Source organism: Garra rufa, chromosome 17 (genome assembly GCF_049309525.1).
Source record: "Garra rufa chromosome 17, GarRuf1.0, whole genome shotgun sequence".
In the NCBI taxonomy this organism is placed as follows: Eukaryota; Metazoa; Chordata; class Actinopteri; order Cypriniformes; family Cyprinidae; genus Garra; species Garra rufa.
The window spans coordinates 12637735-12663829 of record NC_133377.1 but is presented as its reverse complement, the minus strand read 5'-3'; the positions used below and the strand labels follow the sequence as shown (position 1 = coordinate 12663829).

Sequence of the window (26095 nt, the reverse complement as noted above, 5' to 3'; positions counted from 1 at the left end):
TAAATGATTCCATTGCATAAGTATTCATACTCGTATTTGGGACAGTTGACATTTAGCTCAGGAGCATTCATATTGCTTGTAGACGTTACTACACTTCAAATAAGGTTAACCTGTGGCAAATTCAATTAAATGGGTATGATTTGGAAAGGCGCCAATGCCACGTGACTCTTATGTGTGACTGTCAGTGCGATAGCACTCTGAGAGCAGGCAGGTTACTCAGACGGTGGCAAAAAAGTGATGGGGACAATATCAACCATGGGGTGGAGGCCTGTCCCATCCTCAAATTATGCCTATGATTTAAATAGTATACGTATACGTTGAACTTTATTATTGAACAAATGGCAAATATTGAATATAATTCACGTCATCTGTGATAGAGCATGCAAACACTGTGACGACTTGGCGGCTATGTTTTTTAACTCCACCCCCAACTGCTCTCGATAATCTTGATGACCACCATCTGTAGCCGTGGTTCAAGTCGCATTTACCTAAAAACAGATATTCCAATACGAAACACACATTTCAAAGCAGATTAACTGGCTGTAGCATTGTTTTTCAGAGGAAAAAGTATGTGAACTTAGCATGTTTACTAAATATCTGCAAACATATTAAAAATAATAAGTTTGCAGTATGTGCCAAACGGTCATTATCACAAAATAAACACTCACAAGATAATACAACAGGTAAAGCCCAATAACCTCCAGCATGAAAAGTTAAAGCGGTTTTATTGTAGGTGAGCTTAAATTGTTTTATTATTTTATTAGGTTTTGTTTTATCATGTTTGAAATTACTATGTGAGAAGACAGTGTGGAGTGATACAAGAGACGTAAAACTACTTTAATGCAAGATGTAACGATTGAACAATCAGAATCAAGCTGTTTAATATGGCACTTAATAGTTTGAAGTCAGTAAGAATTTATTATGAATCTACCAAAGACAAATTAAATTTATCAAAAGTGACAGTAAAGACATTTAAAATGATCTGGTGATAAAATCATCATTCCTCTCCATTCCCTCTTTTAAATTTTTATTTTTAAAGTAAGACTTGTATGGCTTATTATAACGTAAATTATGTCTCTTACTAAAATATGTAGAAGAAAACCTACAAAAGATTTAAAAATAAAAATACAATGTTGTATACATATTTTAGACTATGTTCACTCTGTGAGCTAGCTGTTGCATAACTTATTCCATAACTTGGAATAAGCAACTTGGAAAATAAAATACTGAGAAAATGCCACATTGTGCAGCTTTGCTCGTAATTTTCAGTTAAAAGGCAGCAAGAAAAGAGATGCAAGTCTTCACAGCTTTCCTAGCGATAAGAAATGAGAGAAAAAAATGGGAAGATGCCTGTGGATGAATAAAACTCCCTAAAGACCAGCGTCTTTGTTCTCTCCACTTTAGCCCTGATGCCTTTGAGGCTTTTAGTAGACCACAGCTGCTGAAAGAGCTTACAAAGGATGTAAACAATGTTTGTCATGATGCTCCAGCCAGTGAAGGAGCTTTTCAGCACGAATATAACATGATATCAGGGGTTTTTAGACTCCTTGTAAGGAAAACTGATAGTATTGCATTTGCTTTAAGCCCAAACATCCTTTGCCACCTATAAGCTATTTCAGTAGCTGTGGTCATCGAATCAGTATTTTATTTTCAGAGTTGTGTCATGGGAAAGATAGCAACAGATAGAGCCAGTAGCTCACAAAGTGCATCCGTTTGACGTAATCAAAATAATGGCGGCCTCAAAGTCCAATATATTTATATAAAAATTAGGGCTGCACGATATTGGGAAAATATGCGATAAGCGATATTGTTGTTGAATATTGCGATAACGATATTTCTTGCGATATTTATTTTTAATTTTTTTTTTTATTATTATTGTCTATTTTTAATCATTTATATATGTAATGATCATACTAAAATAAACAGGTAAAAGATATTCTTCTGTCATCTGATTTACCGGTAAATCTAACTTAATAGAAAATATGAGTACATCAACAAGATGTTTATTTTCTCTATTATAGGTAGAACCACTGCATTTTTAAAGAATCTACAGTATAAATAACAAAAAATAAACGACCCAGTTCTTTCTTAGTCATTTAGACAATAAATGCAGCCATAATCAAAGTAGGCTACTGTTTCAAGGTAAGGTAAGGTAAACGTTATTGTCCCTCGCAGGGAAATTTGTCTTGGGCCCATCACCCATGCTGCAATCAATTGACAGACAAACAAAGCACACCAATAACAATACAAATAACACAACAATAAATAGATAAATACATAACCCCAATAAAAATAAATAAATAAAAATAAAATTTTACAGCTCCATACTACAATTATTTAACCACTTTATAGACACAGTGATGAATGAATTTTTAAATCTATTCATTCTACAATAAGGAACTCTAAACCTCCTACCAGAAGGCAACAACTCATATTCTGTGTACAAAATGTGTGTTGAATCACAAACAATCTTATTAGCTTGTCTTAGAGTAGCCTTTTCATAGTCTGCAGTGATGTCTGTTCTTTAACAATATTCAAAGTGCAAATAGAGACCGAATTTTTAAAGTATGATACAGTTGTAGACAACTACAAAACTTAATATATAGCCCACATATTAATAACAGCCTAAATATTTTATATAGCCTAATTTGCAGGCATTGTGGGTTCGCTCTCTAAACACGGGGTATTAAAATTGTATTTGAATGCGCGTGCGCGTGTTAGTTTTGGTTTCGTTTTAACGACCGCGCGAAACTCTCAGCAGTGCATAGCGTCCATTCTACAATACAATAGATTACTTTAACAAAACCTTGTTTTGAAAGTGGCAGGACACAAACGGGATTTTGAAAAAAGCGTGTCCCCACAGTGGAAATTATGCCTATGCGTGAGCGGTCCTCTGCAGCTGAGTTATCATTTGATTTGAATGTGTGCCGCGTTGTACAGTAGCCTATATTAAGACTGAGGCGGCAGAATTGTATTTGACAGAATGTGCGCGCTCTAACACGAAATATAGATTGTGGGGACCTTTTAACTGTCCACAGTAAAACATCGTCATATCACACACACCTAATTGCAATGCAGTTTGTGCAGATCCGGAACAGAGGATAGTTGAGAGAAAAAAACAGCCGGTTCCTAGTTCAGCTGAGCGCAGTGTCAGTGACAGAGTGATTGACGGCTAATATCTCAAAAGTTATTTAAAGGGAATAATATAAAGATTAAGTTTAAATGGTTATGTAATGTTGGAGAGAAAGGCGAACCTGTCACACTGCAGCTCACAGCAGTCTGTGCAGTCTAGCGAAAGTTTTGTAAAGAAATGAAACCAATTAAATGCCATTTATCGCAACTCTCTGCGATACCAATATCGCGTAGACTGTTATCGCGATAACGATAATTCTTCGATATATCGTGCAGCCCTAATAAAAATGTGGATTTTTTAAATAACGTAAATCTTTCATGGATTCGATGATTTACTACATTTCAGTAAGAGACATCATTTTTGTTATATAAAGCCATGCAAGTCTTAATACTCTTAATACTCTTAATACAAGTCTTAAAAACCCAACAACTAAACCCACACACACACACACACACACACACACACACACACACACACACACACACACACACACACACACACACACAACACAGCAAACTTCAATTTAAAATGACATCAGCATAAGCATATACAAATAGCCCTGTTTGCATACACACAGATACACACATGGACAGCAATAGACAGGTTCTATCAGCAGGTTTGCACAGATGTTAAAATATACACACTCTCTCTCACACACATACACAAGGCTGCAACCCTTATCTTGTCAGACTGGCATAATGCTAGTGGCGGCTCCCCGCCTATGCCATCAAATCAGTCCGGGTGAACGGAGACACACACACACACAAAAAAACTCAAATGCTGGAAAACAGAGCACAGGACGGCATCTCACAGTGTGAGATGCTACCAAACACACTTAAGTCACACTGACAGGACGTGTCTTTACAGCACACACACTGTAGCTCTCAAAAGGTTATGCAAGATAATACGCCTCTCTCGCACACACAATGCGTCTTATACAATCTAACAGCCACTGTGAAACATTAGCTGATTACTATTTTTGTCTAATTCATTCATTTTGAGTTTTTTCTCTGCCACTGTGACCTGTTTTATTACCTAACTTGTGCTTTGATTGATGTGTGGTCATACAATCACACATACAGGAAAATAAAACATTACTAAACAAAAAAGTCCACTTAATCAGCTAACATATATACCTATGGTATCTATATTTGATTCCCGTAGCTTAGCAACAGTATTTCATAAACCAGTTGAGCAGGAAGTCTGACTAGCAGACATCAAGGAGTGACTGAGCTGCCACATATCACTTCCCATGTTCCTCTGTTGAAGCACTAGAGGAGTAGAGGTTTCTGGACCCACTAGAGCGAGACAGAGCAAGACAGAGTAAAGGCAGAAATGTCAAGGTGGTCATATCATAATTATTTTACGTAACTTACTTTTCTCCCCCTAAGGTTCACTAATAATGATAATCAAGGTTGTGACAATTTTTTTCATTTCCCTCTCTGAGCCTTAGATTTAAAGTCACAATAAAATGGACATAGCAGATTTTTAAATATGAGGTGACACAATCAGTTTGTACAACTAATGTTGTGAGTTCGGAGTGACCCAATCACTTGAGGTGAGGTCCAAACAATGAGGTGAGTTTGGGGCGACCCTATTAGTTTGTCCAATCAATGGCATGAATTTGGGATGCATGAATCAGTTTGTCCAACCAATGGCTTGAGTTTGGGATGACCCTATCTGTTTGCCCATCCAACTTTGTAAGTTTGGGGTGACCCTAACATTTTGTCCAACCAACAGTGTGAGTTTGTGGTGACCCTATCAGTTTGTCCATCCAACTTTGTGAGTTAGGGGTGACCCAATCACTTTGTCCAACCAATGGTGTGAGTTTGTGGTGACCCTATCAGTTTGTCCATCCAACTTTGTAAGTTTGGGGTGACCCTAACATTTTGTCCAACCAACAGTGTGAGTTTGTGGTGACCCTATCAGTTTGTCCATCCAACTTTGTGAGTTTGGGGTGACCCAATTGCTTTGTTCAGTGAATAGTGTGAGTTTGAGGCAACGCTATCAGTTTGTCCAACCAATGGCTTGAGTTTGGGATAACCCTATCAGTTTTTTAAGCAATAGTGTGAGTATGGGGCGACCCTATCGTTTGTCTAACAAATTACATCAGTTCGGGGAAACCCAATCATTTTGTCCAACAAATGGTGTGGGTATAAGGCAACAGTATCAGTTTGTCCAACCAATGGCAGGAGTTTTGGCCAACACAATCACTTTGTCCAACCAATTAAATAAATATGATGTGACCCAATCACTTTGCCCAACAAATGATGAGAGTTTAAGGCAACACTATCAGTTTGTCCAACTAATGTTGTGAGTTTGGGGTGACCCAATCACTTTGTCCAAACAATGATGTGAGTTTGGGGTGACCTTATTAGTTTGTCAAATCAATGGCATGAATTTGGAATGACTAAATTAGTTTGTCCAACCAAAGGCTTGAGTTTGGGGTGACCCTATCAGTTTGTCCATCCAACTTTGTGAGTTTGAGGCAACGCTATCAGTTTGTCCAACCAATGGCTTAAGTTTGGGACAATCAGTTTTTCCAAGCAATAATGCGAGTATGGGGTGGCCCTATCAGTTTGTCTAACAAATTACATCAGTTCAGGGCAACCAAATCATTTTGTCCAACAAATGGTGTGGGTATGATGCAAAGACATCAGTTTGTTCAACCAATGGCATGAGTTTTGGCCAACACAATCACTTTGTCCAACCAATTAAATGGTGTGAGTTTTGGGGCGACCCTATTAGTTTGTCCAACTAATGTTGTGAGTTTGGGATGACAGAATTAAGGCTGTTCAACCAATGGCTTGATTTTGGGGTGAGCCTATCAGTTTGTCCATCCATTTGTCCTATCAGTTTGTCCAAATAACGAGGTGAGTTTGGGTGATCTAATCACTTTGTGCAACCAACAGTGTGAGTTTTGGGTGTCCCTATCAGTTTGTCCAATCAATGGTGTGAATTTGACTGAATTAGTTTGTCTAACCATTGGCTTGAGTTTGTGGCGACCCTATCAGTTTTTACTTTCAACTTTGTAAGTTCAGGGCAACCCAATTACTTTGTGCAACCATTGGTGTGAGTTTGGGGTGACCCAGTTGCTTCGTCCAATGAATGATGTGAGGGGTGACCGAATAATTTTGTCCAACCAATGGCTTGAGTTTGGGACAACCCTATCAGTTTTTCCAAGCAATAGTGTGAGTATGGGGTGAACCTATCAGTTTGTCTAACAAATTACATCAGTTCGGCAGGCAAATTACATCAGTTCAGGGCAACCGAGTCATTTTGTAAGTGACGATATCAGTTTGTCCAACCAATGGCGTGAGTTTTGGCAAACCAATCATTTTGTCCAAACAGTTAAACAAATATGAGGTGACCCAATCACTTTGTCCAGCCAATAATGTGAGTCCGGAGCAACCAAATTATTTTGTCCAACAAATGGTGAAAGTTTGTCCAACTAATGTTTTGAGTTTAGGGTGACTCAATCACTTTGTCCAACCAATGGCTTCAGTTTGGGGCGACCCTATCAGTTTGTCCATCTAACTTTGTAAGTTTGGGGTGACCCTAACATTTTGTCCAACCAACAGTGTGAATTTGGCATGACCCTATCAGTTTGTCCAATCAATGGTGTGAATTTGAGGTGACTGAATTAGTTTGTCCAACCACTGGCTTGAGTTTGTGGTGACCCTATCAGTTTGTCCATCCAACTTTGTAAGTTTGGGGCAACCCTAACATTTTGTCCAACCAATGGTGTGATTTTGGGGTGACCCTATCAGTTTGTCCAATCACTGGCTTGAGATCATTGTGGTGAGCCTATTAGTTTGTCCAGCCAACTTTGTGAGTTTGGGGCAACCCAATCACTTTGTCCAACCAATGGTGTGGGTTTGGGGTGACTGAAATGCTTTGTCCAATGAATGGCGTAAATTTGAGGCAACGCTATTAGTTTGTCCAACCAATGACTTAAGTTTGGGGTGACTAAATCATTTTGTCCAACCAATGGCTTGAGTTTGGGACAACCCTATCAGTTTTTTCCAAGCAATAGTGTGAGTATGGGGCGACCCTATCATTTGTCTAACAAATTACATCAGTTCGGGGCAACCCAATATCAACAATATCAGTATGTCCAACCAGTGACATGAGTTTTAGCTAACCCAATCACTTTGTCCAAACAATTAAATAAATATGAGGTGACCCAATCACTTTGCCCAGAAAAAAATGGTGAGAGTTTGAGGCAAAACTATCAGTTTGTCCAACTAATGTTGTGAGTTTGGGGTGACCCAATCACTTTGACCAACCACTGGCTTGAGTTTGGGGCAACCCAATAAATTTGTCCAAACAATGATGTGAGTTTGGGGTAACCCTGTCAGTTTCCTCAACCAATGCCACGAGTTTGGAGCAGAGTGTTTTGGAAAACCACTGTATTAGTTTATTTACTATTGTTCTTCATTAGTTTCCATGTTAAAGAACATAAAGAATGTTAAACTCCAACACCACTTTAACATCAAGGTGATCTTCAGGAAGATAAACATCTAGGTTAAAATATTAACACCACTGAAAATGATTTGATGAACCCTTCTTTTCAGAGCTAAAACATTAGCAGTACAAACCTCATGCCTTCAGTAGATTTGTTCTGATAGTTGCAGTAGAGCTGTGGAGTTCCCAGCATGGCCTCCGCGAATACGGCCAGGAAACCCAGGCTCTCTACGAACAGAACCGAGTCCAGCAGCAGATACGTCACATAGGTGGCCAGCACCGTGAACGCCAGCACACACTGCAGGTAATCCACGAAACGACTCCAAGACCAGAAGTAGCTCCACTCAAAGTCTAGAATTCAGAAAGAAAGTATTAAAAATATGCTCATAAAATACTACAACTCAGACTAGTTGAAAGGAGTCAACTTGACAACCAGGGGGAGTTTTGTATATCAATGATAGTAGAGGGTAATGAAAATTTCCGAAAGACATTTAGGGGAACATTGAGTTCTGAAAGGCAGGCAAAATTTTGATTTTTTAAGTTTATGAAGAAATTATTTCATATATTTAGATAGAACATAATCGTTTTAACTTCCAGTCTTTATCAAGTTCTTCCTTTCAACAACAACGTTGGACACATATACAATATGCATGAATGCTTATGCTTGGGAATGTATTAGTAGGGATGAAGGGTTGAATCAATGTCAGATCACCAAGTTCAGACCAAAAAAAAAAAATTTAAATAGCAGAATAAACAAACAAATTAAATAATTAAACAATTTAAAAGTTTTTCATGACCACAATTGGTTTTTGCAGTGAATTTTTGGCTGTTTTTTGCAGTGAATTACTGTAGTGTATATATACATAGTTCATATACTGTTTTGGGTGACCCAATCATTTTGTTCAACCAATTGAATGAATATGAGACGACCCATTCACTTTGCCCAACAGTTTGAGCTTGAGGTGACCCAATTGCTTTGTCCAACCAATAGTGTGAGTTTTGGATGACCCAATCATTTTGTCCAACCAATGGCTTGAGTTTGATTATGCTTTTTTTATGATGTGTGAAGTAAAATCTGGGTCCTAAAGTAAAACCAGTTAGAAGACTGTAAGACCACCTCAAAAAACTCCTTTCTCATGATCATCCAGTTCCCAGCACACAAGGCTCTCAAGCAGGGATGAGTCTGACTGGATTCTGACCTAAAATAATCCACTTTCGCCAATTATTTTGGCCTCGTGTCGATGGCGGCTGAACTCAGAGAACTCATAAGCCTGCAAGTCAGCTCTCAGCCCATCCATCGGTGGACGAGAAAAGCATATCTAATCAAAGCACACTGGGAGTTTCAACAACGGTTAGTCTCATAAAGCGGCACTAGAAATGTCGAAGCAACAAAGTACAAGCAGAGGCCAAAACCGAAGCACGAGGACCACAGTGACATCCAGAGGGTCATGGAAATGTCAGGGCATGTGGGACAAAGCTGAAAGAGAAGAGAATGACACAAAAGAATAGAGTCCAAAGCACTGCGATGATAGGTCTAGATGGACTGAAACAGGGAAAAACACACATATTCAGTGAATAAATGTATGGCTGGATTAGGAAAACACGATTCCAGCAATTCATTGCTTGCTACGCCTCTCTTCGGATGCCAGCTGTGCGCACAAACCCCATGAAGAGGGGGCGGCACGGCTTAGATACAAGTGTGTTTGGGTAATCTGTTTGCTTGGGTAGAGAGTTTTATATCCACCAACTCTGCTTCAGTATCTGCTATCTTTGTTTGCTCTATTACTTGTGCTGTTTGCTAAAGTCCTTTTCGAACAAAGTTTGAACAATCCTTCAACCCTAGTGTTGCAATGTATGAAGCACCACCCACACAGCGGACCGGACGCTGCCAAAACAAACTGCGTCCTATTGATCAACACAACAAATTCATGTGCCAAATATCATTAAAATAGAAGCCAATGGGAAATCCGGATGGGGAAATTCTTTGCCATCAAATCCATTGAGAAGATTGCATTCTGCCTTGCAGAATCATAAATAGATGGCATGATAAACAGCAATTTAACCCTGTGAGACCTGACTCATGTAATAATAATAGTCAGAAAAATCTAATTGTTTGAAATGGAACAGCTTAATCAAGCCTTCAGACAAAAAAGTTTATGTTTTTGTGTTCAATTTGTTGCAGTTGCAGATAAAAGTAAGATAAAATTCTGATTTTAATGCAAATCAATGAGATCTTCATAACATAAAACACATATTAATATGAGTTGTCACTCTATATCTCATAATAAAATTAATACAAAGATATTAATGATTAATTTAATAAAAAAAAATCGGGGGGGGGGGGTGCAAACATTTATTGTATTTTATTTTACTTTATTTTATTAGGGCAAAACATAAATGCTTAAATGACATTTAATGCTTTTTAATTTTATTTAATTTTATTGAGGAAAAACAAATGCTTAATGATATTTAAATGCTTTTTTATTTTATTTTATTGGGGCAAAACAAATGCTTAATGATATTTAAATGCTTTATTTTATTTTATTGAGGCAAAACATAAATGCTTAATGATATTCAATGCTTTTTAATTGGGCAAAACAAATGTTTAATGATACTTAAATGCTTTTTTATTTTATTTTATTTTATTGTGGCAAAACATAATATAATGCAATACAACAATTACTGAGAGATTAACACATAAACGTTTATCAAAAGACGTACAATCATATTTCAAACTTGATTTTTCTAAAAAATAATGTCTGGATAATCATATGACCCTAAGTAACATCTGTTCAGTAAAATGCATATAAATATGATCTGTCACTCTATATCTTCCGATAATAATGGTAATAAAATGATAAAATAAAAAGTAAATGATATTTAAATGCTTAATGGTATTTCAATTAAACTAAATTAAATTAAATTACATTTTTTATTTTGTTTTTATTTCTATTGGAGCGAAACATACAATGCAATACAATGGTGATTGAGAGATTAAATGATATTTAAATGCTTTATTTTATTCTCTTATTTTATTTTTTTCATTGAGGCAAAACATAAGGGCTTAATGATATTTAATGCTTTTTATTATTTTATTTTATTTTATTTCATTTCATTTCATTTCAGTAGTTTATTGGGGTAAAACATAAATACATAATTACATTTAAATGTTTTTTATTTTATTTATTATTATTATTATTATTACTATTATTATTATTTTGGGGCCAAATGTAAAAGCTTATTGATATTTAAATCCTTTTTTCCCCTTACTTTATTTTATTGGGGCAAAACAAATACTTAATGATATTTAAATGCTTTATTTTATTCTCTTATTTAATTTTATTAGGGCAAAACATAAAGGCTTAATGATATTTAATGTTTTTTTATTTTATTTTATTTTATTTGGGCAAAATATAAATGCTTAATGATATTTAAATGCTTTTTTATTTTATTTCATTTCATTTCAGTAGTTTATTGGGGCAAAACATAAATACATAATTACATTTAAATGTTTTATTTTATTTTATTATATTTGTATTAATAGTATTATTATTATTATTATTATTATTATTATTATTATTATTATTTTGGGGCCAAAGTAAATGCTTATTGATATTTAAATGCTTTTTTCCCTTTACTTTATTTTATTGGGGCAAAACAAATACTTAATGATATTTAAATGCTTTTTTATTTTTTATTATTATTATTATTATTATTATTTTATTTTTTTATTTTTTTTGGGGCCAAACGTAAATGCTTATTGATATTTAAACGCTTTTTTCCCCTTACTTTATTTTATTGGGGCAAAACAAATACTTAATGATATTTAAATGCTTTTTTTAAATTCTCTTATTTTATTTTATTAGGGCAAAACATAAAGGCTTAATGATATTTAAATTCTTTTTTATTTTTTATTTTATTTCATTTCATTTCAGTAGTTTATTAGGGCAAAACATAAATACATAATTACATTTAAATGTTTTTTATTTTATTTTATTTTATATTATTATTATTATTATTATTATTATTATTTTGGGGCCAAACGTAAATGCTTATTGATATTTAAATGCTTTTTCCCCCTTACTTTATTTTATTGGGGCAAAACAAATACTTAATGATATTTAAATGCTTTATTTTATTTTATTATTTTATTTTATTAGGGCAAAACATAAAGGCTTAATGATATTTAATGTTTTTTTATTTTAATTTATTTTATTTTATTTGGGCAAAACATAAATGCTTAATGATATTTAATGCTTTTTAATTTTATTTAATTTTCTTTTATTTTTATTTTATTGGGGCAAAACATAAATGCTTAATATTTAACGGCTTTATTTTATTGTAATTTTATTGTATTGTATTGTATTTTATTTTATTTGGGCAAAATATAAATGCTTAATGACATTTACATGCTTTTTTATTTTTTATTTTATTTCATTTCATTTCAGTATAGTTTATTGGGGCAAAACATAAATACTTAATGACATTTAAATGCTTTTTTTTAATTTTATTTATTTATTTTTGGGCCCAAAAGTAAATGCTTATTGATATTTAAATGCTTTTTCCCCTTTATTTTATTGGGGCAAAACAAATACTTAATGATATTTAAATGCTTTATTTTATTTTATTCTCTTATTTTATTTTATTAGGGCAAAACATAAAGGCTTAATGATATTTAATGCTTTTTTATTTTATTTTATTTATTTATTTATTTATTTTTATTTTATTTGGGCAAAACATAAATGTTTAATGATATTTAAATGCTTTATTTTATTTTACTGAGGCAACACATAAATGCTTTATTTTACATTTGAATTTATGCTTTTCTTTTATTATTTTTATTTCATTTTAAACCCAAGTAGCTTCAGTGCAGTAAGTGTTTCATCTTAAAATATTACTAACAATATAAAAGTTATTCTTTTGATTAGTTTATAAAATCAGTAAAGATTTCACATCATAAAGACACTTTTTTCCCTGGTTTTTTTACTTTTTACTTAGCAAAAGTCTAAACTATCAATCAGACGAAAGAAGGCATGTAGTAGACCATGTGCAAGGTTTGCAAGTAAAGTTTGATAGAAAATCATTTTAATAATTTAGAGGCCTTTGAAAATGTCAGTATTACATATAACAGGGTTTAACGGCTTAGAAACTGAATGGGAATGCCTGGCAACCACCCAAAAAACACACAAAAATCTAGTTTTCTAATGAAACCAGCCGCTCGAAGCAAAAGGGCAGGATGGCAATGGTGAAGAATAAGAAGTGACACACCTGTAGGAAGCACTGAGAGAAGGCATGAATGACTAATTGTGTTTGGCATCAAATATGAGGTCAGCCGTATTACAGTAACACGCAGGGCCGGTGTGGGACTCTCATGGAGCCGCTGGTGTCATCACAGCCCACACGCAGCCAACAGCGGGACATGACTAACTTTACCACTCTCTGTCATGACCACTTATCTTAACCGCTCCTCACAAGCAATCCTGGAAAATCAACTCGGCATTAACGCCCATCATGCACCACTGGAAAATGTTTTTAATATTTGATGCACAGACAATGATAAATGGATAATGAGAGAGAAAGCAAGGTCAGCGCTTTCTCCGTCTAAATGTGCATCGTGCCAAATGGAAGAAGCAAATCTGATCTGCGTAAAAAGTGAAAGGAGTGACACATTCAATATTGAAAAGGATTTATAAAGCATCTCATGATTATGAATTTATTCAGTCTACGCTTGAGAAAGTTTACGCTTGTCTGGAGAGAGAAATAATAACTGTATGAAGAGACTTACACATTCTTTAACGTTTTAGTTTTCTTATGAACATGTCATGTTTCACCCCAAAACCTAAAAATTTTTCTAATATTTTTTAAGAATTAAGTAGATTTTTGCATTTACAAATCAAGTTCTCATAATGAATAATTAACTGTAGTTTGTCAATGTAAAAATCAAAAATTTAAAAACAAAACATAAATGCTTAATGCTATTTAATGCTTTTTTATTTAATTTAAATTGTATTTTAAGTTATGCTTTTTATTTTATTTTATTGGGGCAAAACATAATTGCTTAATGATATTTAAATGCTTTATTTTATTTTATTTTATTTTATTGAGGCAAAATAAATGATATTTAAATGCTTTTGTTTATTTTAATTTATGATATTTATTGCTTTTATTTAAATACATTTTATTTTATTTTATTGGGGCAAAACATAATTGCTTTATGATATTTAAATGATTTATTTTATTTTATTTTACTAAGGCAAAACATAAAACTTAATGCTATTTAAATGCTTTATTTTATTTTAATTTATGATATTTAATGCTTTTTATTTTATTTGAATTTTATTAGGGCAAAACATAATGCTTAATGCTATTTAAATGCTTTCTTTTATTTTATTAAGGCAAAACATAACACTTAATTACATTAAATGCTTTATTTCATTTTAATTTATGATATTTATTGCTTTTTATTTAATTACATTTTATTTTATTTTATTGGGGCAAAACATAATTGCTTAATGATATTTAAATGTTTTTTTTATTTTATTCTATTTTGTTTTATTTATTATTTAGATTTTTGCATTGACAACTACAGTTAATTATTCATTATGCGAACTTTAGCTGTCAATGCAGAAATCTAAATAAATAAATAAAATTGAATAAAATTAAAATTGTATATTTCATTTAATTTTTAATTTAATTAAATTGTATAATTTAGAATTGATTTTTTATTTAAGTTGCTTAATTTATAATTATAGTTACCCCTTCAGTCGAATCACTTCGACGTTACATTGGGATCTCGCTTGAGAGACCGATCACCTCTGAGCCTTATTAAAAAGGCCAATTGAAAATTGGCGAGTGGACGTGCGCGCCGGCCACGCCCCCGTACATACGGGTATATAAGATGGCTGCGCGCACCACTCAGTCAGACTTTTGCTTTCAGAGCCGATGTGTCGAGCCTCTAAACAGCCGAGAAGAGTTCTTCAGAGTTCATGCTCCCTCCTGCTGCTGCGCTGCCATAACTAAAAGAGTGTTTCACAGAAAGAGCATTGTTTGGCAGCCGTCAGCGCGGTCCCGCGGGCGGCCGTTTTCACGGCCATATAAAGCCTTTTTGCATTCCAGCGAGCAGCCCCGGCGAGTGCATTGCCCCGCGGCGCCTCCCTGGGCAAACCGGGATCACAAAAGAGCAATTTCTAGCGGCCGTTTTAGACGTTCTTTTCAGGATGTCTTTTCGGCCGTGCGTTTCTGGATGTGGTAGTTTCCTCTCCTCAGCGAACGGACATGAGCGCTGCCTCACGTGTTTAGGCTTTGAGCACGCTGGGGTGGTGCTCATGAATGGTTCATGCGGTGAAAGCATGACCATGACCACGCTGAAGTCCTGCCGCTCGTTCGCGAGCTGGCTCCCCCCGCCTCCCTCCCGTGGTCAGCCGTTGAGCCGCCTATGCTCTTCGGCCACCGCGGTGGGGCGCGGGGGGGGACATTCAATTTACGATAGACAGCGTTCCGCCGGCTCAAAAAGCCCTGTGGACCTCTCTATCTCAGCGCGGTCCCGTTGAGTTTCCGCAGCAGACGCTTCCCCGCCTGGCGGGCTGAGCGTCTCCTTCGGTGCTCCTGCAGAGGATGAGATGTCTGTCACAGCATCAGAGGGAGAGTCAGACGGTGACACATCTCTTCCCGCGGCGCGGCGCCCACCCGTGGTCGCTGCCCCCCCGGAGGTTGATGTCGAACTGTCGGCTATGCTTCTCCGGGCAGCCGGGGGGGATCGGTTTGAGGGTTCCTCAGGGGCCTCCGGCCGATCCTTCTAGGCTGGACGACTGGTTCCTGGGGGGGGCACCGGCGGCAGCGCCGCGCTCCCCCCCGGTCCCGTTCTGACCGGATGTGCATGAGGAGCTGACAAAATCGATGGCGCCCTATTCATTTGAAGCGCACTCCAGCTCCTCTCCCCTCGCCACTCTCCATGGCGGGGCAGCCAAGGGGTACGTGGCGGTCCCCCAGGTCGGGCGCGCCATCGCGGTGCACCTTTGCCCGCGGGCGCGGCCGCCTGGTGGGGCCCTCCGCGTCTCCCTTTTAGGGCATGTGAAACTTCTTCCGCCCTCATCGGCTGGGCCTTTTCTGCGCCCCCCGACACGCTGCCCCGCCCTGCAGGCCATTGCAACACTGCAAAAGTGCCAGGTGCAGGCACCTTAAGGCCTGCACGAGAGTGGTCCTGACCAGGGGGTACTTGAAGAACTCCGCGCCGCCACTGACTTCGCCCTTCGGGCCACTAGGTCGCGGCGTGTCCCCTTGGTCAGGTGATGTCCACCTGCATGGTCCAGGAACGCCACCTATGGCTGACTCTGGCCCGGATGGCAGAGGCCGACAAAGTTCGCTTTCTCGACTCTCCCATTCCCCAGAGCGGCCTATTCGGCGACACCGTGAAGGGTTTTTGCTCAGCGGCGTCGAACGTATCGCCGGCCCCCAAAAGCCTGCCATCCTCCGCCCATCAGCATACCCCGTCGAGATGCCAGAGCAGTACGCCTCCCCGTCGTTCGGGCTGGGCGTCTCCTCTGGCGCTCCAACGGTCCAGAGGCAGACGGAGGCCGTCCAACATATCCTGCCCCGCCGCGAAGTTACCATTCCGCCGCCTGGGCCCCCGCCTCCGCCTGCCCGCCGCCGAGGGCGTCCCCCCGCAGCTCCGTCCCCTGCTGAGCCACACGATCCAGGCTCGCAGCCGACGTCGAGCCGCCCGTGGGAGAGGGACGCCGCTCGCCTCTCAGGGTCCTGCGACGGAAGACCCTCGCAGGCGAGCTTCGAAGCGTCCCTGATGCGAGCACCCCCGGAGGTGGAGAGAGCTACTCTGTCGGCACTCCCGCTGGAAGCGGGACTTAGCCGGTCATTTGAAATCACAGAAAGACCCACCTTTCTCACCTCTGGGGCCCCGGCCCCGAGTTTCCTTCCTGAGCAGCACTTCCACTCCTCGGAACCAGACTCGGGACCGGATGTCGCCAGCGCGGGAACCAGGGAAGTAGGTAAGCACTGCTTAGTGCAGTTAGACACTTCTCCAGGACGTTTATCCTTCTGGGTTTTGTCTCCTTCCCTGTCTTTCCCCAGGCTGCCCCACCACGGTCACGCCGGTCAACGTTCCCTTGATACCACTACACTGGTTGATACGGACGGTACGGCCCGGCTCCAGGCGTCCGCCCAGACTCACAGGTACCCCTTACATTCTTTATTCGGAAACAGGCGTGCCTCTGTTCTGCCTGCGGAGGTCGCGTTCCTACTGGCGAAGGACGCGATCCAGCCTGTCTCTCCGGCCGGGACGAGGTCAGGGTTTGATAAGAGTCCTGACTTCACGTGTCCAGTTAGAGTGGTGGGTTAACATCCGCCCTGGATGGAGCTCTGTTCCGATCCCTTCTTAGGCTGTCGGCACACATGCTCACGACGACGCACATACAAGTATGTTTCCGTCTCCAGGGCTGGGTTGCAGCCATCTGCCTGAAGGGCACCCGCTGTCGCGTCTCGATCTTTCCCCGGCGCACACCCCTCCGGCGGTCTGCCCCGGGGGTCGAGTGCTCAGCGCGAGGTGCTTCCACTTGGCTAGTCCCTCTCCTTCCTGCCTTCTTTAGGCCATGGGAGCTCCCCTGTCCCCTCTTCGGCAGACAGGTACTCGCGTCTTCAACCGTCTCTTCGACTGGTGCTTACCAGCCCACTCGTGAGTTCCGTTGTGCGAATACAGGGACCTGGTGCCTCGGCACCCCCGCCATCTGGTCCTTCAGGCCAACCGAGGGAATCCCTTTCCTCGGTCGGGAGCCCGACTCGGTCCACAAGACGGCCCGCCTTGCTACCAAGAGCGCGCAGTTGGTGCTGTAGTCCCTGAGCTAATCAGGTACTATTCAGCGGCCCTCTCAAATCAGAGGCTCCTGGGGCACATGTCAGCTCTAGCCGCTTGCCGTTAAGCTGTTTCATGTGAGACCGCTGCAGCACGATCGAGTCCTATGATGGGCATGGCATCTCGGCTCTCTCCGGACTGGCGTTTTCCCGCAGTATTGCCGACAAGTCAGCCCGTGGCTTACCACGGGTTGGGTTGCCATGTACAACAGAGGCTTACAGCTCCTCCCATCTGCTCCCATGGAGTCCAACGTGGCAGATTTTGCTACTTGCCATTCATTTGAAGCAGGGAAACTCAACCGTGCAGCCGCCCGGTTCCCACGGCAGTCCACCCACCTGCAGAATGGCGACTCCACCCCGTGACGCAGCTAGTTGGAGATATATCGGCAGGCCCAGCCACATCCGCTCGCCCTCCCGATTCCTCCCATTGCCAGAGTAACTCTGGCACATAGCTGACCTCCGGGGCCCAAGTACGCCCTTCCCCAGTGAGCCTCCTTGCGCAGACTCTGTGCGAGTCCAGGGAGGACGAGGAGTAAGTCTGGAGGTTGCGCTGCAAGGACGGCCCACCCGGACTTAGGTCTTAGTAACCTTCCCCTCGCGGCAGTCCCTCCCTGTAAGGGCACGGCTTGACACCGTAGATCTCTCCGGCCTTCCACAGGCCGTGATACAAACTATCACTCGGTACTGGGCTCCCTTGGCAAAGGCTGGCTCACGCACTGAGATGAGGTCTATTGCTGGCATTCCTCTCGCTGAGAGGCACAGAGATACACGATTGCAGTAGTGCTTCCTTTCCTGCAGGAGAGTTGGAGCGCAGGCTGTCCCCTCGACTCTCGGAATATATGCCGCCGCTTAGCCGCATATCACATGCAGTAGATGAAGCAAAATAGGTAAGCACCCACTGGTCGTGAGGTCCCTCAGAGGTGCCAGACCACGCCTCATACCCTCTTGGGACCCCCCCGTCGCCCTTCGGGGCCGCGGGGCGCTCCATTTGAGCCCCTGGCCTCAGTCGAGCTAGAATTCCTGTCATTTAGACAGCGCTCCTGATTGCCCTGGCCTCCATCAAGAGGGTAAGGAGACCTACAAACTTTCTCTGTAGGGAAGCTTCCCCGTCGCCTTCTCAGGCCGCGGGGCGCTCCCTTGGAGCCTCGGGCCTCAGTCGAGCGAGAAAAACGCTCCTGACTGCCCTGGCTCCCATTGAACGAGCAAAGGTTCCCCAGAGGTGCTCAGTGGGCCTCAGTCGAGTCCTGTCATTAAGACAGCGCTCCTGACCACCCTGGCTCCTATTAAGAGGGTTGGAGACCTACAAGCTTTCCTTGCCAGCAAAGTGTGTCAAGAAGTTCGGGCCCGGCGACTCTCACGTTACTACCTGAGACCCCGGCCCGGCTATTGTGCCCAAGGTTCCCCACCACGCTTTTCCGCGGTCAGGTGGTGAACCTGCAAGCTCTGCCCTGGAGGAGGCAGACCCAGCCTTGCGATGTTGTGTCTATGTGAAAATGAAATCGCTCGGCACTTCAGACGCACCTAGCAGCTTATCTGCTTGGGGTTCAGCAGAAAGGGAATGCTGTCCCCAAACTGAGGTGGCTCATTGGGTGGGAGATGCCTCTCCCTCTCTTATCTATATCTGGGAGAGCCATGCCCCTTAGGTGTTAATGCCCACTCCATTAAGAGTGCTGCTTCATCCTATGCGTTGGCTCATGGCGCCTCACTAGCAGATATCTGTAGAGCTGCGGGCTGGGCGACACCTAATACCTTCGCTAGGTTCTTCAACCTCCCCGCAGAGGCCGTTCCTCCCGTGTCTTAACATAAGACTTCAGGCGAGCGGGGGGACGGCTGGTGTCGGCTTGCTGCGCCATTCCCACGTGGATCCGTGCGCTATCTCCCAGAATGTTCCCTCCGGCGAACCTGGGTCCTCCATGCCCCGCAGTCAGGGCTAGATGCGGAGTAGTCCTTGGCTGTGATCCTGCCTGGGTCTCCTTCGCCCCGCAGGTTGTGGCTATACTTTTCAATATTTTCCAGCGGAGGAGACCGCTGTTTCCCTCGTGTATCCCTAAGAAATCTTATGGATATATTGAATTATTTTCATTTCCACATGCACAAATTGCATGTGCTCCGCCCCCCCAACCCATGCTTCAGTACATCTGGCATCCCTGCAGGCCCCCTTATAAAAAGGGGGCCTCGGGGCGTTGGGAAGGTTACGTTCAATGACCGCCTGCGGACACGTCTGGGAAGACCTGCCGGCACGTGGCGTTGTGCGTAACGCGGCGTCAGGGTCGTGGCCTTTTCCATGGGTCTAGTTTCCAATGTAACGTCGAAGTGATTCGACTGAAGGGGTAACGTCTAGGTTACGAAGGTAACCCTCGTTCCCCGAAGGAGGGAACGGAGACGTTACATTCCCCTGCCACGCCCCTGGCGTCGCGCTGACGCTGGGCTCTCCCGGCTCTTCAGCAAAAGCCTGACTGAGTGGTGCGCGCAGCCATCTTATATACCCGTATGTACGGGGGCGTGGCCGGCGCGCACGTCCACTCGCCAATTTTCAATTGGCCTTTTTAATAAGGCTCAGAGGTGATCGGTCTCTCAAGCGAGATCCCAATGTAACGTCTCCGTTCCCTCCTTCGGGGAACGAGGGTTACCTTCGTAACCTAGACATTTTTAAACGTTAATTAAATAAAATGATTAAATATAAGATTAATAATTTAATTTATACAGTCTGTAAGTTCAAATTATATATTACATTTAGTCTAATTATTAAATGTAATTAACTATTAAAATAAAATTCCTACTTACATTTTTTTAATTCTAATGACATTTAAGTTTTTTAATTAAATTAAATTAATTAATTGCATTTATAATTATTCATTTGTATTTTTAATGAAATGATTAAGTTCAATAAATGAATAGTGATTAAAAATTTAATTTCTTTCATATAGTTATTAATTGCATTTAGTTAAAATTTGTATTTATTTTTATTTTATTTGAAATTAAATAAAACATTATAATTAAATTTCATATACATATATATTCAATATTCTCAATGATGACACTTATTGTTATTAATTTCCAAAAGCAAAATTATTTTCAATTAAATTTAATTTATTACTATTTTTATTTTTGGTGCTCACTTGTCAAAATACCAGTGGTACTAAAAAAAAAAGCCTTTATTTTTGAACACTTGAAGTTGTTCTTGACAGGTTTCATGAGATTCACCTGTAACAGTCTGAGATGAAACCAGCTTTTATCTGAGTGGTAAAATGTTATCGCACTGGTGAAATCAGTTTGACAACATGAGAGCCAGCGATTTGAGACTGGCAGACCGTTATCTAACGCAGCATCGGAGGAGAACCAGGGCCAGTTTATGACATTTCAAAAGGATTTATTGAAGTATTGATAATTAACGGCAGTGGCATTTCACATGACATTTTACAATCAGATCAATTACTGTGCTTTTGTCTGCAGCGTGACGGAGAGGACAGGTGCAGGGGGAGTTTGTGTCTGACACAAAATATTCTAGTTTGACAGAAAGATTATGACACAGCAGAACACATTTCCCAGCAGAAAACACAGATCATGGTATTTTAATTAAAGACTGCCAGAGACTTCAGTCAGTGTTTTAAATATAGTATGTGACTGAAGTTATCAGAAACTATAGTATCAACATAAGTGTCCACTCAATGCATCTTTGATTTTAAAATAACTCCTTCTGTATCAGTACTTCCTCCTTACTTTAGTTTAATATTCAGGGAACTATGAGGAATTCACCAATAGACTAAAGAGAAAAATACAGCTAAAAATAAAAAACAAAACAAAATAAAATAGTAAATAACTTCAAATCGATTTAGAATAAAATAAAATAAATGAAATGCAATAAAATAACATTAAATTATTCGTTTTTAATTTAATAAACTATTATTAAAATCTTATTTTATTTCAAATTAAAATTAAATTAAACTATTCCATTTTATTTTAAAAAATGAATTATGAATACAAAAATAAACTATGAAAAAAATGTAATTATTAAATCTGAAATGTAATAATTTCATTAGATAATTTAATTTAACTAAAAATTATGAATGAGAATGTATGAAATATATAAAGAAAATTAAAATATTAATTATAAACTTAATCCCATGAAATTAGTACTTTTTTTAAATAAATATTTTAATAAAATAAAAATATAACAAAATATAAAATATAAAAATTAGACATAAAAACTAAAATATCAAATAAAATAAAAATAAAATACAAAAAGGTAAAATAAAATAAATATAGTAAAATAAATAAAATAATAAAATACAAAAAGTGAAATGAAATAAAAAAATTCAAATGGAACAAAATTAACAAAAAAGGAACAAAAAAAACTAAATTAAAAGTAATTTTAAATTAAACATAAACTATATAAACTAAATTAAATACTTAATTGTTAGATCTAATAATTTCCCTTCAGTATTTAAATTATTAATGTAATTACATTTATAAACTTTAATTTGTAAATTTTAATTAATTTTAATTATAAATTTTAATTATAAATTGAACAACTTTCATTTTAAATTAATTTAATAACTACATTTAAAAAATGTATACGATAGGAAAAATAAAAATATAAAATAAAATCTCAAATGAATGAATTAAAATAATTAAATTAAACTAAATAAAATAAAATTGTATTTAATTAAAAAAATAATTTAATAAAATATTAAAATGTTATTTTATTTAATTTTAAATGAAACAAAATGGTTGTATCTTCAATTAAATTAATAATTTAATTTAAAAACAAATTATGAATTAAATTAAAGAAGCTATATAAAATAAATTCAATTTTACAATTGGAAATGTAATCATTTTATAGTTTAATTTAATTAAAAAAAACTAATAATTACGAATGAAATTAAACTATACAAATAAATTAAAATTATTACTTTTAAATGAAATCATTTAATTACATTTAAAAAACGAATATTATAAATTCATACAGTATACTACATTTTTATTAAATTTAAATTAATTACATTTAAGAATTAATTTTAAAACTGAATAATTATAAAATGTAAATTATTATCTATACAAACTAAATTAAATTACTAAATGTTACATTTAATATTTTCACTTCATTATTTAATTTATGTAACTAAATTTACAAATAATTATAAATTTAACTTGCATTTTCAATTCATTTAATAAAAAAATATATATGAATAAATAAATAAAATAATTTAGTTTGCATTATTTTTTCTGCAAAGTAAAGGTGACGTCAGTTGAAAAAAGAAAGAGGTTTCTATGTCTTAAGTCATTACTTTTTTAAAGACAAACATAATTTGTCTTTGGAATAATGTGCACTGATAAATTGTTCACAATAAGATCAAGACAGCTTATTTAGAAAACAAATGAGGTCAATTTGGACATCTAAGTTTTCTAATTTCAGTTATGCATGATGTAAAAACTTCACGCTTTCTCAATTCCTAGTCTTTGCAATGCTTTGCATCAACATGATTATTTATTGATATCCTACATGCGATCTCTGTAAAGAGCATTCACACCCTGGAGGAAAACCTGCCGAAAGAAAACCGCACACAGTCTCACGCTGACCGCTTCACACAGTCCTTTCACAGGAAGCCGCTCGTCTTTTCAAAGAGAAGCCTCTGGCAGGATATTTATAGACTTCCTTCAAAATGTGCCAAGTTCTCTGTATCATGTCTGTCATGCTATACCTTCTCCAGTCCCATGCCTTAATATAAAGAGAACATCACTGTCTCTCAGCCATCGCAGACTATACAGTACTTGTGTGTGTAAGGAATTATGGGCCTGTAAATAGCTTTCCGCATGGCAGGCATCAGCGAAGGAAACAGGATCGTCTGGAACACACTGATAACAGCAGCAACCTGGAAGAAACCAACAACACCTACAGCTGGGCTCAGACGCAACGGGACGGCCATGATCCTAGAGACACCAGCACACGCCAGACGCCAATCAGACACTCAACTCATACAAACTACTGTGACATGACGCACTTTCCAGTCAAGGCTGATGTTGAATGGAAACTTGATTTTATCCATGAGGAACTGACTGGATTAAAGCAGTGTGATATATGAGCATACAGGTGCATCTCAATAAATTAGAACGTCGTGGAAAAGTTCATTTACTTCAGTAATTCAACTCGTGTATTAAATAAATTCAATGCACACAGACTGAAGTAGTTTATGTCTTTGGTTCTTTTAATTGTGATGATTTGGCTCACATTCAACAAAAACCCACCAATTCACTCTCATTCACTCATATGTAGTGGACCGCGCATTCCAGGGCCCAGTTTATGGCAAGGGCCCCTCCCTGGCCACAATAGTGGACAAAGGTTTGCTACATTTTGATTGGATCTTGGTGGACTAACATAAGCAAACTGTCCAACGCCATCAGATAAGGATGCCAGGACAACTGCCAGACACCTCTTTGAGGGCAAGAAGAGACCTTTGGGACAAAAACCTGGGAAGGACAGAACTTCCTATTGGTCAAGACGCAGTTTCTGCCCTTCACCCACCTTGAGACTGCTTCCTAAGGTTTGGTCCTGTGACAGCCATAAAAATTCCTTAGGATCTCCAGACGCAGCAGCAATGGGTGAAACAAAGAGAGATCACAAAGATCCATCCAAATCCATTCATAACTATGTTTTCAAACCTTGAACTGATGCGAAACCATAGCACACACATCTTATACTTATTCAGAGAAATAAGTATTCTCACTGACAGCGATGTGTAGTGCAACATCTTACACAAACTCAGCTGTTAATGGACAAATGAATGCATGCATGACAGTTCAATCTTTTCCCATCATGTTTGGACTTAATGTGTTCATTACATGACCAAATGTTTTCTGATTGTGTTTTGGAAAGTGAGAAATGCACCAGTAAAACATTATTGACACTTTTCTAACTTTGTGTTTGGACTATGCAAATGACTTCCACAAGAGGAAAGAAGGGTGGGCTACCCCATGTCCCCCCCGCTCTGATGGAACCAGTCAATCACAGCATAGAAATGGAGAAGCACCAAATTGCAATCTCCTCCTCATCGGAAAGGTATAAAGGTACCTCTCCAAAGGACACTCCTTGTACTGAGTCTGACCTGCAAGGGTGAGACAATAACAGCTACACCTCCGTTCTGAGTCTCCGGCATGTCCAGGGGACGTTAACAGATCAAACTTCTTTCTGAGTCTGCTGCCCATTACAGGGAAGGCAGCAACAGATAATCGTTCTGAGTCTGCAGCCCATTACAGGGAAGGCAGCTACAGATACCTCCATTCTGAGTCTCTAGCTCCACAAGAGAGAGACACTAACAGACACAACCATTCTGAGCCTACTGTCCAGAGAGACAGAAACAGACGCTCCACGCTTCGAGTCTCCAGCTTTGAGGCAGCAGAAGATACGACCACGTTCTGTCTGTGAAGAAAGAGATATTTTCCACGTTCAGAATCTTCGTCCAGCGAGGCAACCACAGATGCAGCACGTCCTGAGTCTCCATCCGAGAGAGACAAAGCGGATTGAACAAGTTCTGAGTCTCTAGCCGAGAGAGGCAGAAGACCAACAGACATTTGCTCGTGTTCCAAGCTAAGGGCCTTCAGCACCTACACCAGGGCCACATCTGCGTGTTCCAGATCTTAGGACCCCTTGGTGCTCCAGGAGATCAGCATCCTACAGCGCTTCATGCTCAAGGCTGTCGAAACGGATTCCTGCTCCTTTTCCCACTGACTGCTCCCAGCACAACCAGTGGAAGAATTCACCGCCACCAGACTGCTCAATCAACCACAGAGAACGTAAATATCACTTCCAAACCTCTTCCAGAGACCTTGGCATTGTTGTGTATTATCAGTATATGATCTTTCTAATTTACATTAGATATTGTATAGCTGATTGCAGTTGATAACAAATAATAGCTCATTTATTTGTTTGATGCATACTAAGGTTCTTTACCTTATTTGTCTCAGAGTAGCAACAGTTTATCTTTCCATAAGATAACAAAGCTATGACATAGCAACACCCAACTGAATCACATTTTATGCATCTTATGCACTTTATTCCTTTTGCATTTATTGTATTCATTTAATAGTTGATTACTCTTGTCTATCATTTGTTAATAAATTTATTTTATTACACTTGTGTCTTCCTTGTGTTGATAATACAGTGAGAGGTTCTACAAGTTAGATATCCCACCAATCTTTCTTATGTGATGTACTCATTACCACACATTAAGTGACATGTGATCCAAGAATCATTACGTCATCTGTGATGCGAGTACCCATCACTACACTATTTCGCCTTCCTAGTGGGCGAAAGCAGAACTCACTACATAACTGGCATCCCTAGGTGGGCCAAGTTAAAATGAGATGAGTCTCCTGTAAAATTCACTACACATATTAGAATAAGGTGACATGCTAATCAGCTAATCAACTCAAAACATCTGCAAAGGTTTCCTGAGCCTTCAAAATGGTCTCTCAGTTTGGTTCACTAGGCTTCACAATCATGGGGAAAACTGCTGATCTGACAGTTGTCCAGAAGACAATCATTGACACCCTTCACAAGGAGGGTAAGCCACAAACTTTCATTGCCAAAGAAGCTGGCTGTTCACAGAGTGCTGTATCCAAGCATGTTAACAGAAA

General features: G+C 39.1%; 1 protein-coding gene across 1 annotated transcript in view; it reads right to left on the bottom strand.

Annotated features, from left to right (window-relative positions):
• The window catches only part of LOC141290257 (solute carrier family 66 member 2-like), a 49107-nt gene that overhangs the window by 17058 nt on the left and 5954 nt on the right, over positions 1 to 26095 (bottom strand). Inside the window, exon 2 of the mRNA XM_073822449.1 lies at positions 7735 to 7951. Within this exon, the coding sequence (XP_073678550.1) occupies positions 7735 to 7951 (217 nt within the window). The remainder of the gene's footprint in view (positions 1 to 7734; positions 7952 to 26095) is intronic.